Raw genomic sequence first — 15,162 nt, 5'->3', positions numbered from 1 at the left:
CCCCGCCCCCTCCAATTCTCGAAGGTAGCATCCTCAGATCCAGGTAGAGCGACTTCATTGGATCCATGGCGCCTCAGCGTCGGCCGGCCGGGAGGGCTCCGGAGAGTGGCGGTGCAGGTGCGGCGGTTCGAGCGGAAGAGCGTCGTCAGTGCAGCAGGTGCGAAGGGTGACTGGGTGCTTAATAGCTGCCCGTTATGGCTCAGTGTTGCGCATGGGAGAGAAGAAGCGCTTCATCTTTCCCATCCCGCCTGGCTTGTTTCACTCCTCCTACAGCTCTTTGCCCAGTCTGGCGCGCTCTCCATCGAGGTGGACAACGCTTTCCAAAGTCTATCCACCTAGGACAGAGCTGGCTGTATTTAGAAGTCCTTGGGGGCCGGATTGAGGGCTGCCTCAATAAATCACACAAATCCATAGGGTATCAGTTTGGGGTATTTTGTGTTTTGAAGGCTCAGGACTTCTACCGACATGATGAATCTAGAACAGTGGTCACCAACCAGTGGTCCGTGAGAAAATTTTGGTGATCCGCTAAAAATAATTTGCATTTTTTATATTGCACTAAATACTAGTTACCTTTTTAAAAAAATATATTAGTGGTCCGTGGGATTTAAAAGTATGAATTTATTGGTCCCTGGGGTTGGAAAGGTTGGTGACCCCTTATGTAGAATCTATCACAAGGCAGCTCTTAATAATTTCTAGTTGGACTGAGTTGGATTCCTGCAATAAGATTCTTATTAATAAGGTTAATAATAAGTTGACAGGTTGGAATCTGCTTATGAGAAAAAAGCTTTCTCCTTTCCCTTCGTTTAAGATGGTATTGATAGCTGGATTCTAGACAAACTACTTTATTCAGGTAGTCCTCAACTTACGACCATATTTGAGACCAAAATTTGTGTTGCTAAGTGAGGCATTGAGTTTTTTCCCTATTTTACGACCTTTGTTGTCACCATTGTTAAGTGAATCACTGCAGGTGAGTAAGTTAGTAATTCGGTCGTTAAGCAAATCTGGCTTCCCCATTGACTTTCCTTGGTAGAAGGTCGCAAAAGGGAATCACGTGATCCCAGGACATTGCAACCATCATAAATATGTGTCAGTTACCAAGGGTCTGAATTTTGATCATGTGACCATGGGGATCCTGCAATGATTGAAAATGTGAAAAATGATCACTTTTTTCAGTGCCATGGTAAAAATGAACTGTTGTAAGTCAAGGACTATTTGTATGAGTTCCCATGTTGAGAATATCTATGCTGCAGGAAAAGTGGGAAAAGTATAATATTTCAGTAGTGCAGATAAATACTCATGAGTCATATCCATGACATGGGTAGCTGAATAAAAAAAGAACTCTATGGAATAGTTAAGTTCATTAAAAGAATTTCCGCTTCCTTTTGATGCTTGTGTTGTTACTTGGCCAATACTATCTTTTATGAAACTTTTATGTTTCTTCTGGATCATGGCGTTCCTCTGTCCTAAAGAATTGCCTTAATGACTTCTGCCTAGTATCCTTACTGTACTAGTAGAGCACTGGATTTAGGCCAGAAATACCCTAACTATTTCCTTACTCAGCCACAGGAGTTTTTGGGTAATCTTGAATTTCTTACATGTGGACAACTTAATATTTGCAAGTCCTTGTGAGGATATAAATAAGAAAAGCCGTGGGGGAAGAGCTAGATAAAAATAATATTAAGTGCACATTTTGTCTTCACAACAATTCTTTGAGATAGGTTGACTAAGACCGAATTGTCTCCCAAGTCAAACAGTGAATTCTCTTTGTGTGAAACCTTGAACCTGGGTCTGTCCAGTGCAAATCCAAAATCTAAACCACATACTGTTCTAGGTCTGTATAGCAGTTTATACTAATACTTTCTGTAACTTACTACAAATCACTGAATTTTAAAAAAGAGGTAGAAGTCAGGTGTTTCAGTTCTCTTTGATATTCCAGAAAACATGTATTTTTTAGTAAGCCATAACATATTAAGTGTACATTATCGGGAATTTTAATAGCTAAAGGCTATTTTTCCCCAAGCCCAAGATTCAGAAAATGATGTTTCTTACTTGATGTGAATGAGGCTTTTGTATTAAAGATGCAGTCATTGAGCCTATGTTATTGAATACAAGTGTATTTCACTAGTTTTATGTTTAAAGAAGTGCATATTGTATGAATTATATTTATTGCTTTTAAAAATGCATGTTCTGCTCTTTAATATAGCATTTTCCCAGATCAGCTGATACTATATGGTGTACTATAATCAAAAGACAGACATTTTAAAATTAAAATAATGATGAAAAAATAATACACAGTAAAAGTATGAAGGCCAGACATAGGTTTTAAAACTTCATTGTAAAATCCAAAGTCAAAATATGTATTAAAGAAGAGAATAAAAGCATCTTGTTCTGTTTTCAGTGGCGTGAAAGATAATACTCAGAAAGATGGACGACGAAAATGGTTAACAGCAGCTTTCCTTCTCTCATCTGCCATGCTGGGTTATCTTTTGAGTAGAAGCTACTTGTTCAGTGAAGATGGAGTTACAGAAGTATTGGCTCATCATGGGGAAAACATCCCAGACAAATTCATTGAAGTACCCTGCTCAGAGGATTATGACAGCCATAAACGGTTTGAAGGTATTGAATAATATGACCTGCATTGATGCTTTTTAATAGTAAATTTATTAAAATTAAATTAAATTAAATAATTTATTTATTAAAATTATAATTACTATTAATGCAAACTAAAAGAAAAAAGTAGAAAAATAAAGAAAAGAAAAATAAGAATATAGTAAAGTGTGTGTGTCTCTGTGTGTCTATGTATGTACTGTGCATATACCATACTTTTCAGAGTATAAGACACACTATTTTTCCCCTAAAAGAGAATGGAAATGTTGGTGTATCTTATATATTGAATGCAACCATTTTTGGCCTCTGGTAACTCTGCCCCGTGGCTCCCATTTTCACTAAAACAGGCTTGTTTTTTGCACAGAGAGTTTGGAAGGCTTGCAGAGTGCTCCTGGAGGCTGGGAAGAGCAAAAATGGCATTCCTCGGTGGTTAGGGAGGCCAAAACCACATTTTTGCCTATTTTTAGCAAAAAAGGGGGGTGTTTTTGCCCTCCCCAGCCCTCAGGAGCACTCTGCAAGCCTCTCAAACCCTTTGCATGCCCTGTTTTTGGCATCCCCCCCAACCCCCATGTTTTGCATTTTTGTGCTCCCCAGCCCCCAGGAACACTCTGCAGGCCTCCCAAATCCTCTGCGTGCTCCTAGGGGCCAAGGAGGACAAAAATGTTTTTTTCTTGTTTACCTCTTCAAAATCTTGTGTCTTATATTCCGGGGCGTCTTATAGTCTGGAAAAATATGGTATATGCATATATGTATGTGTATGTATATGTGTGTATGTACCATGTTTCCCCGAAAATAAGACAGGGTCTTATTTTATTTTGAACCCCGAAATAAGCGCTTGGCCTTATTTTTGGGGAGGTCTTATTATTTTTGAGATGCAGGAGACAGCGAGCCTGGTCATCTCATGGCTGCTGCTGTGTTGCAATATTTTTGGGGAGGGCTTATTTTCAGGGGAGGGCTTATTTTAGCACATGTGCTCAAAAGTCCAATTGGGCTTATTATCCGGAGAGGTCTTATTTTCAGGGAAACAGTGTGTGTGTGTGTGTGTATGTGCGCGCACACACACACATACACATATAAATTCATCACAATTATAAACAATTGTAGTAACTTATCATCTTCTCTTAAAATACAACAAGTGATCTTTTCTTCCTGTATTCCATCTCTGTTCTGTAAACAAATTCTTAAAACCTTGTCATTCCAGTCCTGATGTCAGCAAAACCCTATCAAGGGATTACCAGAAATAATAACATTTCTATTTTAACCAAGTGATGCAATAAACCAAGTCTATTTCCTTTCTTTGCTTCTAATAATCTTTTATTTGCAGCACCGCATGGTTACATGTCTGTGATTTATCTCAGTTTTACTGGAAACCAGTGTTTATTATTATTTGTATTTGTATTATGTGTTTTATTATTTTCTTCTGTTCGCACATTGTTTGTCTCTTGATATTGCACCCCCTTCCCTGTGATTGTAAGCCGCCCTGAGTCCCCTCAGGGAAAAGGGCGGCCTATAAATCTTAATAAAATGCTAAAAAAAAAAAAATGCTTTATTGCAAAAACCAGCCATAGCAAATAATAGCTTTGTTTAACAACCAGTGGAAAAAAGATCATTAAAATAGGTCTAGTCCCATGATAATCCACTTTACAACCATCATGATTTATAACCATGATTGCCAGGATCAATTATAGTTATAACTCAAGGACTATCTATAATTCAGTATTTTACAGTGGCACAAAAATATTTTTATAAATAAGATGCACGCAATCTTTCATGATTTCTACACAATATCCTACCTTATGTCCAGAATTTATATTCGGGTTTAGAGACTTCTAAAAGTCAGTGACAACGTTTCTAGGTACCACCAAAGTTCAAAACTATATTCTAAACGATCCTTACATGGGATTTTCATAAACGAAAGTAAGAAAGCACATACATGGGCACTGTTCTGACCTAGGCTTCCTGATACAATAAAAATACACGATGAAGTCCCAAAAAAACTCTTTTTATTTCAAAGGCTGTGAATTCTATTCATTCACAGCCCGTATTGAATTCCAAATAATAGTAAAGGGTTCTATAGTAGGCTGCCAAAATCTGTCAGCATAAGGCTGCCGAAGACTTAAATGGCAATTAGCTTGGCAAGACCACACAGAGCAAAGAGTCCAAACATATTTCCAAAAGATAAACTGATCAGCATGAACGAAGTTGCTTCCTGAAAAGGCTCATGTGCCTTTGCTCCTCCTTTATATCCTATGGGAGGAGCTAATCTAGAGGTGGGTTCCTACCGGTTCAGACTGGTTCGGCCAAATAGGTAGTAACTCAGCTGCCCATGCTCCCGAACCGGTTCTATCGGTAGTGCTGTAGTGCCGTCTTGTCTTTTGCTTCTGCGCATGCGCAGAAACAATTTGTTTAGTACTGCGCATCAAGCACACACAAAGTACATCCCTGAGCGAACCGGCAGTAAAAGAATCCAGAACCCCCACATAGGCCAATCAGTTCCAAACCTGACAACTGAATCGTCCCTTCTGTTTTAACTGTTCTTGCCTTCTGGCAGCTCTGTGCATGCGTACCCTGGGAACAGGTGGAGCCTGTTCCTCTGCCTTGCTGCTGTCCAATGCTTGCAGCTCCAGAGGCAGTACATAACTTCCAAATAGCCCTGGCCCCCTCTCTGCCTCCACTGTAGAGCCCTTGTCCTAGCCTTCCCCAGATTTCAGGACTGTCCCATGTTCCTCCCCAACCTCCTCGCTGTCCAACTGCTGTGAGCTCCACAGGCCGCTGCCGGACCACAACAGGCAGAACTGTATGTATTATGATGATGCTGTTGAGCCATGGATCAATGCCAGTATTGGATTGGATTTAGATTTAGGTATGAGATTGACCCCAAGCCCAACCATTAGGTATGTTTCTGTTTATAAACCACACAGATAAAATTGCTGATTTATTGTTACAAACTACTGGCATGAAGCATGGATCCTCCATATTTTTACAGAAGATTTCAATCAAAATATCCTTTAAATTACAGATCATTTCTCTAATATATGCTGCAATGAGGCAAAAGCATAACTGTGATTCACTGATGTTCATAAATCTTATATAGGATCCTTTCCAGCATGGACAAATCACCTAGTATGATTCATATAATTAAACCAAGTTTTTTTAAAAAAAATTACACTGTATATATTGTACATTGCAAATATGGCAGAAAATTGTACATGGATTATGAAATCATGGACTACATCCATGCTGTGCCATCACATGGATCTTCTTAATGTGTACAAAAAACTAAAGATCAATTGTCAGTGTTATTAATTCAAGCTATGGTTCTTCTGGTTTTTCACAGGAGTTCAAAGGCTGTTTTTTCTAGTATCTGGGAGAAGCCTCTCTATGACTTCTTAGTGTTCCCTTTGGAGAGTCATAGGATATATTCACTCAGAGAGATTATAATAAAAATCATGTACTATTAGCAATACATAAGTGCAAAAACCTGAATTTCATTATAGCCTTATATTTTGGGGGGAAGGGGGATTTTACAAAAGAGGGTCAGTGGAGGGACACTCAAAGGAGTGTCATCTCACAGGCTGCATCTATATCTAAAGGATGCAGAAGGAAAAGAAAACTATGCAGTCAGTGCTGCTATGGCATAAAATGGGAAATGTATAAAGCAAACCTGAATCTATCCCAAATATCCATGGTTTTACACCATGTTGCTGATGTTACTTTCCAGTTCTGTTGAGTCTCTGGAGTCAGATGGCATTTTTTGGGTGCATGGGAAACTTTCCCATAAAATAAGCATGTAAAATTTTAAACTTCTCGACAACCTATCATATTTTTCGGAGTATAAGACACACCTTTTTTCCTCAAAAAAGAGACTGAAAATCTGGGTGTGTCTTATACACTGAATATAGCATTTTGTTTTGCCTCCCAAAGTCCCGCCCTTTCCTGTGTATACCCTTAAGGAGGCTTTCAGACAGCTCCTGGGGGCTGTGGAGGGCAGAAATGAGCAAACAACGGGCCGTTTTTTGTCCCCCCCAGCCCCCAGGAGCACTCTATAAGCCTCCGTAAGACTATGCATGCAATTTCTTTGACAAAAAACAGGCCCGTTTTCATGAAAAACAGGCTGTTTTTTTCTCATTCTCCCCCCCCCCCGAGCATTCTGCCACCCCCCCCCCCCCAAGGCTATTCATGCCTTTTTGGGGGAGGTTTGCAGAGTGCAAAAACTTTTTTTTTCCTTTTGGAAAAGCTCTTTAACTGATTGATGAGAATTACATTGATCAAGTGCTGTCCCAGCAGAAACAGAGTCGCAAAAGCGATTTCCTTCTCCAGCACATGTTTAAATACACCTGGAAACACCTACCTACTTACCTACTCTCTTTCTTTTCCTACTTATCTACTGTATTTCTCTCTCTCTCCCCTGCTCTATCTACCTACTCTCTTTCTCCCTACCTATCTACTGTATTTCTCTTTCTATTTCTCTCTCTCTATCCCTCTACCTACCTACCCATTCTCTCTCTCTCTCCCTACCTACCTACTATATTTCTCTCTCTCTCTCCCTACCTACCTACTATATTTCTCTCTCTCCTTCTCTATCCCTCTATCTACCTACCTACTTGTTTTTTAAATTTGCCTCTTCAAAACCTTGGTGCGTCTTATACTCTGGTACATCTTATACTCCGAAAAATACAGTATGTCTTGGATCCTTATATTTTTATATGATTTCTCTCTTAAATTCAGCTCCCATGATTCTTATAGTTGCCTGCTTGTGCCACTATAATCTGATTCAAAAGTTCATCTTCTGTAAAAACAGTTTTTATAACAGTTCATTATTCATAATTGTGATTTTGCATCTTCAGAATCACTAAGTTAAAATTAGAATTAAAAATCAGAATAAAAATAGTGCTTATAACTGAGGAGCTAGATATTTGATTTCATACAGAATGAAAGAATGTGTGGGATATATATTTCACATTTGCGCTTTTGGGCTTGGTGGATGCATGCTCAGTTTGTGGGATAATGTTTTTAGGTTCATTTATTTGTGGTGGGGGTTCCCATTTTTATTGGTTTTTAAGGGTGAAATTACAGTTTTAACATGCTTTCAAAGAGGAGGTTTGCATTTTCAATACTAAAATGAATTTAATTTTGAAGTATTTTAACTTTTTAAAATATTTTATTTTGACCCAGTCTAATATATATTCTTAAATGAATATATTTTGATCATACTCTGCTGGATTAATTCAGTCTGTTTCTGAATGGCTGCTCTATTTTTCCTTTTCTTTCTTTCTTTCTTTTTTTGCATTTCTGTTGCAATTTTCATATTACCAAGATTCCACTTGGGGGCACCTGTGAGATATATTTGACAGGGTTCCCTATTCTGTAATCTGACAGTAAAGTTTATTAAATACTGTATATCAAAATTCAGTTTGATGCTTGCCTAAATCACATCTAACTGTAACCTTGATGAGAATCCTGGGAACTGTAATTTATCTCTAGCCTTTTTCAGGATTTATCTATTGCTTTGGTAATTTACTGCAATACTATCTCTTCCTAAACTTGTGTAATGCTGCTTTGTTTTATCTGCTTTAGTTTTGAGAATGCTAAAACTCTGTCCAGGATTCCTCAGAGATCTGTTTAAAGTACTATTTGCTCCTAGTTAACATTTATATGGACTCACCAGGTGGGCTCATCTGTTGTCATGCAGCTAAGGATGATCAATATACTGATGACACCCATGTATGAATCTCACCTCATGGCCATTCAAGTGATGGGTTTTTTGTACTAGTATCTGGAGGCCATGGGAGCCTGGATCTGAAAAGAAACTAAATTGAGTGGCAATGGATTCTAGGGGTCCCTGGATCCTGGGACCTCTATTTGGGGTGTTGGAGTTGCATTTCTCCAGACAGAACTGGTGTAGATTTTTGGTTTCTTTTGGACTTTGAAGAGCAGATGGCAGCTATGGTGAGAAGGGCTTTTGCATAAAACCATCTTGTGTACTGCTTGGGCTTCTCCCTGGATTGGTTTGTTCATGGTCACTTATGCCTTGGTCACTTTCAGTTTGGACTATTGTAATGTGCTGTGCATAGGGCTGCCTTTGGAGGCTATTAGGAAGTTACATCTGATCCAGAATGTGGCAGCATAGGTAGCCATAGTATGCAAAATGCACTTGCTTCCTGTAGACTTCTAAATACTTCAAATTACAGGATGCTATTTATAAATCTCTATATGGTACAGATTCAAATTATAGATTAGATTTCCTGTCTTCAATTCTTTCTGCCTGACTGACAAGATATGACAGGAGGGACTTGTTTGGATAGCCTCCATGAAGCAATACTGTCTAATAGGGATTGTGCTTTCTCTGTCACAATGCCTGCTGTATGAAACAGCTGCCCACTCTCTCCCTGATTCAGATGGTCCCAACCCTGCTGTCCTTTCATAAAGCCTTGAAAATCTGGTTCATCCCCAGGCATTAGACCACGGGAGTAGATAAGTTCAACTTATTGGTATGATTTCAGCCTTGTTTTATTGTGGTTTCCTATTGTTTTATCTTGCTGGTCTTTTTCTGTTTGGTTTTTAATCTTATATAAACTGCCTAGATTGCAGACTGGTACCCCCAAATTCTTTTTTAAAATCGAACATAAAATGCTGCAGAGTTCTCTAGTATATGTTTCAATATTTTTTTTTCTTAAAATACCACGATTGAAGTGTCCGCTGCAGATAGATCATTTTTTTTCTCCTGTCATTTTTACTCTTTAAGAGTACAGGAAAAGTTGGTCTCAAGAGTCTAATTTATTCTGAAAGATCAAGCTTGTAATTCAGTATTTGTTTATTTCACTTGACGAAGTTGAATCAATAGTTGTTCCCCAGATGCTCCTTGAAATATGATAGTTTTGTAAATGTCCAAGAAGTAAAATCAACAGGATAGAATATTAACTTCAGCTACTTGAAGCTCCTAACAAAAATATAAAGATTTGCAAAGTTGGAGATAACTGTCTTTTATATTCAAGTAAAAATTGACACCAGTGAATTCTTCCAAACAGATCAAAATTCTTTTGACGAATTAGGCAAAAAAACATTACTTAGATTTATTACAATGTTTATTGTTATATCAGGATAATTTGTGTGGGGAAAGAAATATAGACTTTTTAACAATAATTTGTATAATTTTGAGAATTAGAAAGTCAGATTCTTCAGCTAATGCATGAAACCAAGAAAAATGGTGGAGGAAATTGAAATGGACAGTTGTTTTTTCATAAGATACAATAATTATTATGAGAATTAAATAAAAGTATGAGGTGTAATGATAGCAATGTATAAGTTGTGATGGATTTGATCTACTACTGATGGATCAATCATTTCAAGTAATACAGCTGTCTGCAGGGTGGGTTTGATTTAAATCAAGTCTGTTTAAATCACGATTTAAATCACTAGTAAAAAGGCTTGATTTAAATCAACTCAATTTAAATCATAAGTTTTAAAGAGCAACTGTCATCTCTGTTCCGTAGCAGTTCCACGTCTGACCTGCTGTTGACTCACTGATAGTCCCAATATTGCAGAATATACAACCATGCTGCAAAACTAAGCTCCATTTCATGCTGAATAAACTAAATTATTAATGTATCTTAAATAGAAAACTATCTTTAGATAGATTTTTACTCCAGAAGCATTTTATTAAAATAAATTTGATAAAAATAAAACAAATCTGTTTTAAATAAAACAAAATCCAATTTAAATCTGATTTTTTTTAAAAAAAATCATCGATTTTTATCCACCCTGACTGTCTGTAATACCTTTAAAGACAGGTACAGCAGTGAAAAATGTTTAGTTTAGTTTAGTTTACTTTATTGTCATTGCACATGGTACAACGAAATTAAATGCTGTCTTCAGTGTTCATTACAATTATAAAAATGAAATCATAAATATACATCCTTTACATTCTATATAATTGAAATTGAAAACCCAATATTGCACTATACCGTAGAATTCAATATGGCTATTGCCCTGGGATAGAAGCTGTTTTTCAGCTGTTTGTCCTAGTTTTTATCATACTGTACCGTCTGCCAGATGGTAATAATTCCAAAAAAAAAAAAGTGCCCAAGATGAGATGGATCTTTGAGAATGTTTTGAACTTTCTTAAGGCAGCGGGAGCTATAAAGCTCTTCCAAAAAGGGGAGAGGGCAACCAATGATCCTCTAGGCAATGATGTTGACCCTCTGGAGTGCTGTCCTATTTGCCACTATGCAATTGGCAAACCATACACTTAAACATACATTTAAATACTGTCTTCTTCTTTTTTCTTATGCATTATCTAGGCTGTACCCCTCGGAAGTGTGGAAGAGGAATAACAGATTCCATAATTAGCAGGGAAGAAGCTGAGCAAATCCGTAGGTAAATATTTTTTTTTCAGAATGTCCTTGTTAAAAACTTTAGAATAGAGTGGTGGTGGTGTTTTCTGTTTGTTTTGTAAACAGTATACAGATGCCCCCTTGAGTGACTGTTTGAACTTACGATGACTCTGAACTAGTGGTAGTTATAACTGGATCTTATACTTATGGATGGTGCAACATCCCCACAGTCATGTGATCATAATTTACAACTTTCCTGCTGGCTTCTCACAAGCAAAGTCAGTGAGGATATTAACAGGAAATTGGAAGTTGCAGTCATGTGACATCCTTCTTTAACAACCTGTGCAGTTCTTTTTTACAGTGACATCCAGGAGGGTTGTCACTAAGATGGGATAAAGTGATGCAGTCACATGATTTTTCAGTTTATGACCAGTCACAATCACACTTTAAATGAGGACTTCTAGTATAAATTATCAGACATTATTTACACACCATTCAAAAGACACAATTAAAAAGATATATCCTCTACAACAGCCAATAACCAGATAAGCTGGAATGAGCACCAGGCAAAGGATCAAGCACAAAACAATCCCTAATTAAGGAAATAACAAGGAAAAACCATATACCAGTATTACTGACAGGGCAAGCTATTGTATATAAACTGGGAGCAAACCCCATGCTCACTTACATTGATGATTCTACCTAGGTAGGTAATGAAATGTCTATAAGAAAACAGCCAAAAGAGCACCAAAGACTCCCCATTCCACTAATTTTCCCAGTCCTAGTCGGTTCCACCACAAAACCGCGAAGCCCTTATCCGCGCCGACATAAGTGCAGAGGCAAATCCGCGGCATCCAAAGCGCTATGAAAAACACGACCCTACCGCCGCGACAACAGCGCGGCGACAGAAGGGCGTTCTACATGCTTCGTTCTTTGACTGTACCTCCAAAGATAGCCCTCCTCCTCCAGCTGACAGCGGCAGCGGGCACGGGGCAAAGCGGGCTGCTCAGCAGCAGCAGCCCACGGGAAGGGTCCAGCTCAGCCACGGGGGGCCTGGCAGCGGCGGCAGCTGAGGCTCTCCTGGGGCCGGCGAAGCGGGCTTGCCCGGCGGAAGCAGGCCACCCTCTTCTTCCTCAACAACATCTCCTTGGATGGGCGGCGGCGGCCGCCGGGCAAGCCCGCTTCGCCGGCCCCGGGAGAGCCTCAGCCGCCGCCGCTGCCGCATCCTCCACCGCCGCCGCCCGCCCTGCCTCTTCTGCCGCCGCTGCTGCCGGGCCCCCCGCGGGCTTCCTGCTGCCCCCCGCGGCTGAGCTGGACCCCCCACGGCTGAGCTGGAACAAAGCATGTAGAACGCCCTTCTGTTGCCACGCTGTTGTCACGGCGGTGATGACGTCGTGGCTTTAGCGACGCGGTTTAATCACCGCTATTTTGACTAGCGCAGTTTTGTCGTGCCTAGTCAAGAGGACTTTTGGTGAAACATCAGGGAATTCTTGTTCTATAACATCTAAAATGTCTTCCATCCTTTCCCCTGATATAACATGAAACATACTTTTTGGTCTGCATTCTATTTATATTCAAACATGCTTGTGACATAGGCCACCATTATTATTTCATTTAACAGATATGGAATTAAGGTAGGGAAGGCCAAAGAATCAAATGTTTTCTTTTAAAACATGAGATTATACCTCCTCTCTAACTGTATTAACTTGTTTATTAACAATAAATAAATTATTGGCCATAATTTAAAACCAGGTTTCCAAATTGTCTCCGTTGTATTTTCATATTTTGGAATTTGGATCCAGAAATCCAGAAAGCCTATCTAGAATAGTTTCGTCTATTTGGATCAGGAGTGTCAAACTCAGGTTGTCATGGCGGCATCACGGGGCGTATTGGGGCTTTTCCCCCCATCGCTAAACTGGGTGTGGGCATGCCAGGGTGTGACACATCCGGCCCATGGGCCGAGAGTTTTTACGTGATCTAGATACACCTTCCATGGACACATACTGTATTTCTATTAATGAGTATGTGTGTTTATGTATATAAACACAATATTTATTTCAAGTATATGCAGTTTTATACTCTGCACTATATGCCTCTCTTTCAGCATGTGATATTCCTATGAGATGTTGATTAGCTCAGCATGAATATATATTTTGGCCTTGTTACAAAGTATGCTGCTGGGAATATGAGTTGCATATACTATTTTTCCCTTGCCAGCCCTATTTCCTGGATAGCCTGAATCAGTGATGGTGAACTATTTTTGCTTCGGTGCCAAAAGTGTACGCATGTGCGCAATAGCGCATATGCGCATGCCCACACCCATGTGGGGGGGAGGGGATAATGCAATCCCCCCCTGTGCATGCGTGCAGGCCTCACTGAAGCTTCTGGAGTTCCGGTAAGCCTGTTGGGCCACTTTTCGCTCTCCCCAGGTTTAGGAAAGCCTCCTGAAGTCTGGGGAGGGCGAAAAATGGCCTCCCCCGCTCCCTCTGGAAGGCCAAAAATCAGCTTGCCAGTACGTGCATGTGCGCTGGAGTTGACATAAGGCAACTCCTCGTGTTCCCTCAGATATGGCTCCGCGTGCCACCTGTGCCCCACATGCCATAGGTTCACCATCACGGGCCTAAACTGTTATTCTTCCCCTATTCAGCTGCTCTAAACTTTAGCTGGAAAAGTACACCTTGATCAGCCCTAAGGTTAGTGTTCAGTGGTAAACACAGAAAGAACTGAAAGCTTTAATTAGGGGCTTTTTTCAATAAAAATGAATAGCTCTTTTCATCACAGAAGGTACTTCACCCACTCCCTTTTCATTCTCTCCACTGCATCTTTAGACTCCTCTATTCAGCCTATAGATTCCCATTTTCCCACAGAACATTATTTCATTGATAATAAACTAGATTTTTCTAACCTTTGCTCACTTGCAATTCAAAACTTGTTGCTGACCTTTGCAGTAATCCTACCTGGAAATGACTGGGTAAGCGCTGAGCTTTGGATTTTGCCATTTTTACTAGCAAATGCTTTGCCTCTTTCTGAGTAATGTGTGTGGCACAAATGTCCCTCGTTATCTGCAGTATTTTATTTCAATAATTGTTAAACGGAGTCCAGATCATGCAGAAAAGTTTATGTAACTCTAGCTTGGAGCTCTTCCCCTCCTCCTTTTTTTTACATGAACACAATATTCTGGATAGCTTTTCTCTATGCTTTTCTCTATCTCTTTTTAAGGTCACATCTACAGTTTTTTTAATCCGCAGTTTGAACCCTTGAGAATGAAACTCCACAGATAATGAAGGCCACCTGTTATGCTGATTTACCTGTTATGAATCCAAGGGGGATGTTTCTTTTCTGTTTCTTCCTTATTAACGGTGACAAGTTGTATTTCAAAAACATCTGTAAAGAACTGGGGGAAAAGCTATGTTTTGAGATTGTTGTTTCGTCCACAGAATAGCAGAGAGGGGACTGTCCCTGGGAGGATCGGATGGAGGGGTGAGCAGTGTCCTGTTACTTTCTTACGTTCTTCTGGTATTCAGGCAAGATTCTTCAGATTATGTTTTACGCTGTCTTTCGGGGAGAAGTACCTGTCAGACAGAAACGGGAGTCCATTCTCATCTTCGTTTATGAAAATGTTCATTTTAGTTACGGATAGGAATCTCAACTGTCTGTGATCCAGTAACATTAAATCCCAGCTTTTGCCATTCAATCTTAGTGTCTTTTTTATTAGGAAATGTACAGCCTATTCAATAAGGAATCAACATAGCCTTGCTATTGTTTGAAAGCCCCAAAGTCTCTTCATCTGGATGAGTGAGAAGGAACCTCTTTCAGTCTGCCTTTCTGTTCTCTTAGAACTGTACATTGCCTGTTCTTTGTTTGCCCACTGTCTGTCAAATAAATTTCCATTGGGATATATTACTTAAATCAGTCTGTTCATTTTCTATTATGCAATATGTGTTCAAGTACAGAATTTGAAATGCACATGTCAACGTCCGAGACAACGCACCGTTGAAAGTTGCCACAACGTGCCATTTCAGAGTTGCCACACATGCGCAGGGGGCAGGGGATGCATGGGGGCCCCCAGATGGGTATTGGGTGATGGGACTCATGCTGGGAGAAGAGCCAGGAAAGCAAGCCAGCTGTAGTCAATTCATAGAAGCCATCCAGGCCTGCAGAGTACTTGCTCAAGCCGGCCAGAGAGCAACTGGGCTCAAAGAGTACTTGCTAGAGCTGAGCC

At 39.8% G+C, this 15,162-nt stretch overlaps 1 protein-coding gene across 2 annotated transcripts in view; it reads left to right on the top strand.

Moving 5' to 3' along the window:
* Positions 1-4: 4 nt before the first annotated feature.
* The window catches only part of OGFOD3 (2-oxoglutarate and iron dependent oxygenase domain containing 3), a 51,940-nt gene continuing 36,782 nt past the window's right edge, over positions 5-15,162 (top strand). For both annotated transcript variants that reach the window (XM_032212191.1, XM_032212190.1), the window contains exons 1-4: positions 5-157; positions 2,399-2,616; positions 10,908-10,983; positions 14,378-14,420. In XM_032212191.1, the coding sequence (XP_032068082.1) occupies positions 66-157; positions 2,399-2,616; positions 10,908-10,983; positions 14,378-14,420 (429 nt within the window). In that variant the 5' untranslated portion in view covers positions 5-65. The remainder of the gene's footprint in view (positions 158-2,398; positions 2,617-10,907; positions 10,984-14,377; positions 14,421-15,162) is intronic.

This window comes from Thamnophis elegans, chromosome 2 (assembly GCF_009769535.1).
Source record: "Thamnophis elegans isolate rThaEle1 chromosome 2, rThaEle1.pri, whole genome shotgun sequence".
In the NCBI taxonomy this organism is placed as follows: Eukaryota; Metazoa; Chordata; class Lepidosauria; order Squamata; family Colubridae; genus Thamnophis; species Thamnophis elegans.
The sequence above is the reverse complement of the archived record's forward strand: the minus strand, read 5'-3'. Positions and strand labels throughout refer to the sequence as shown.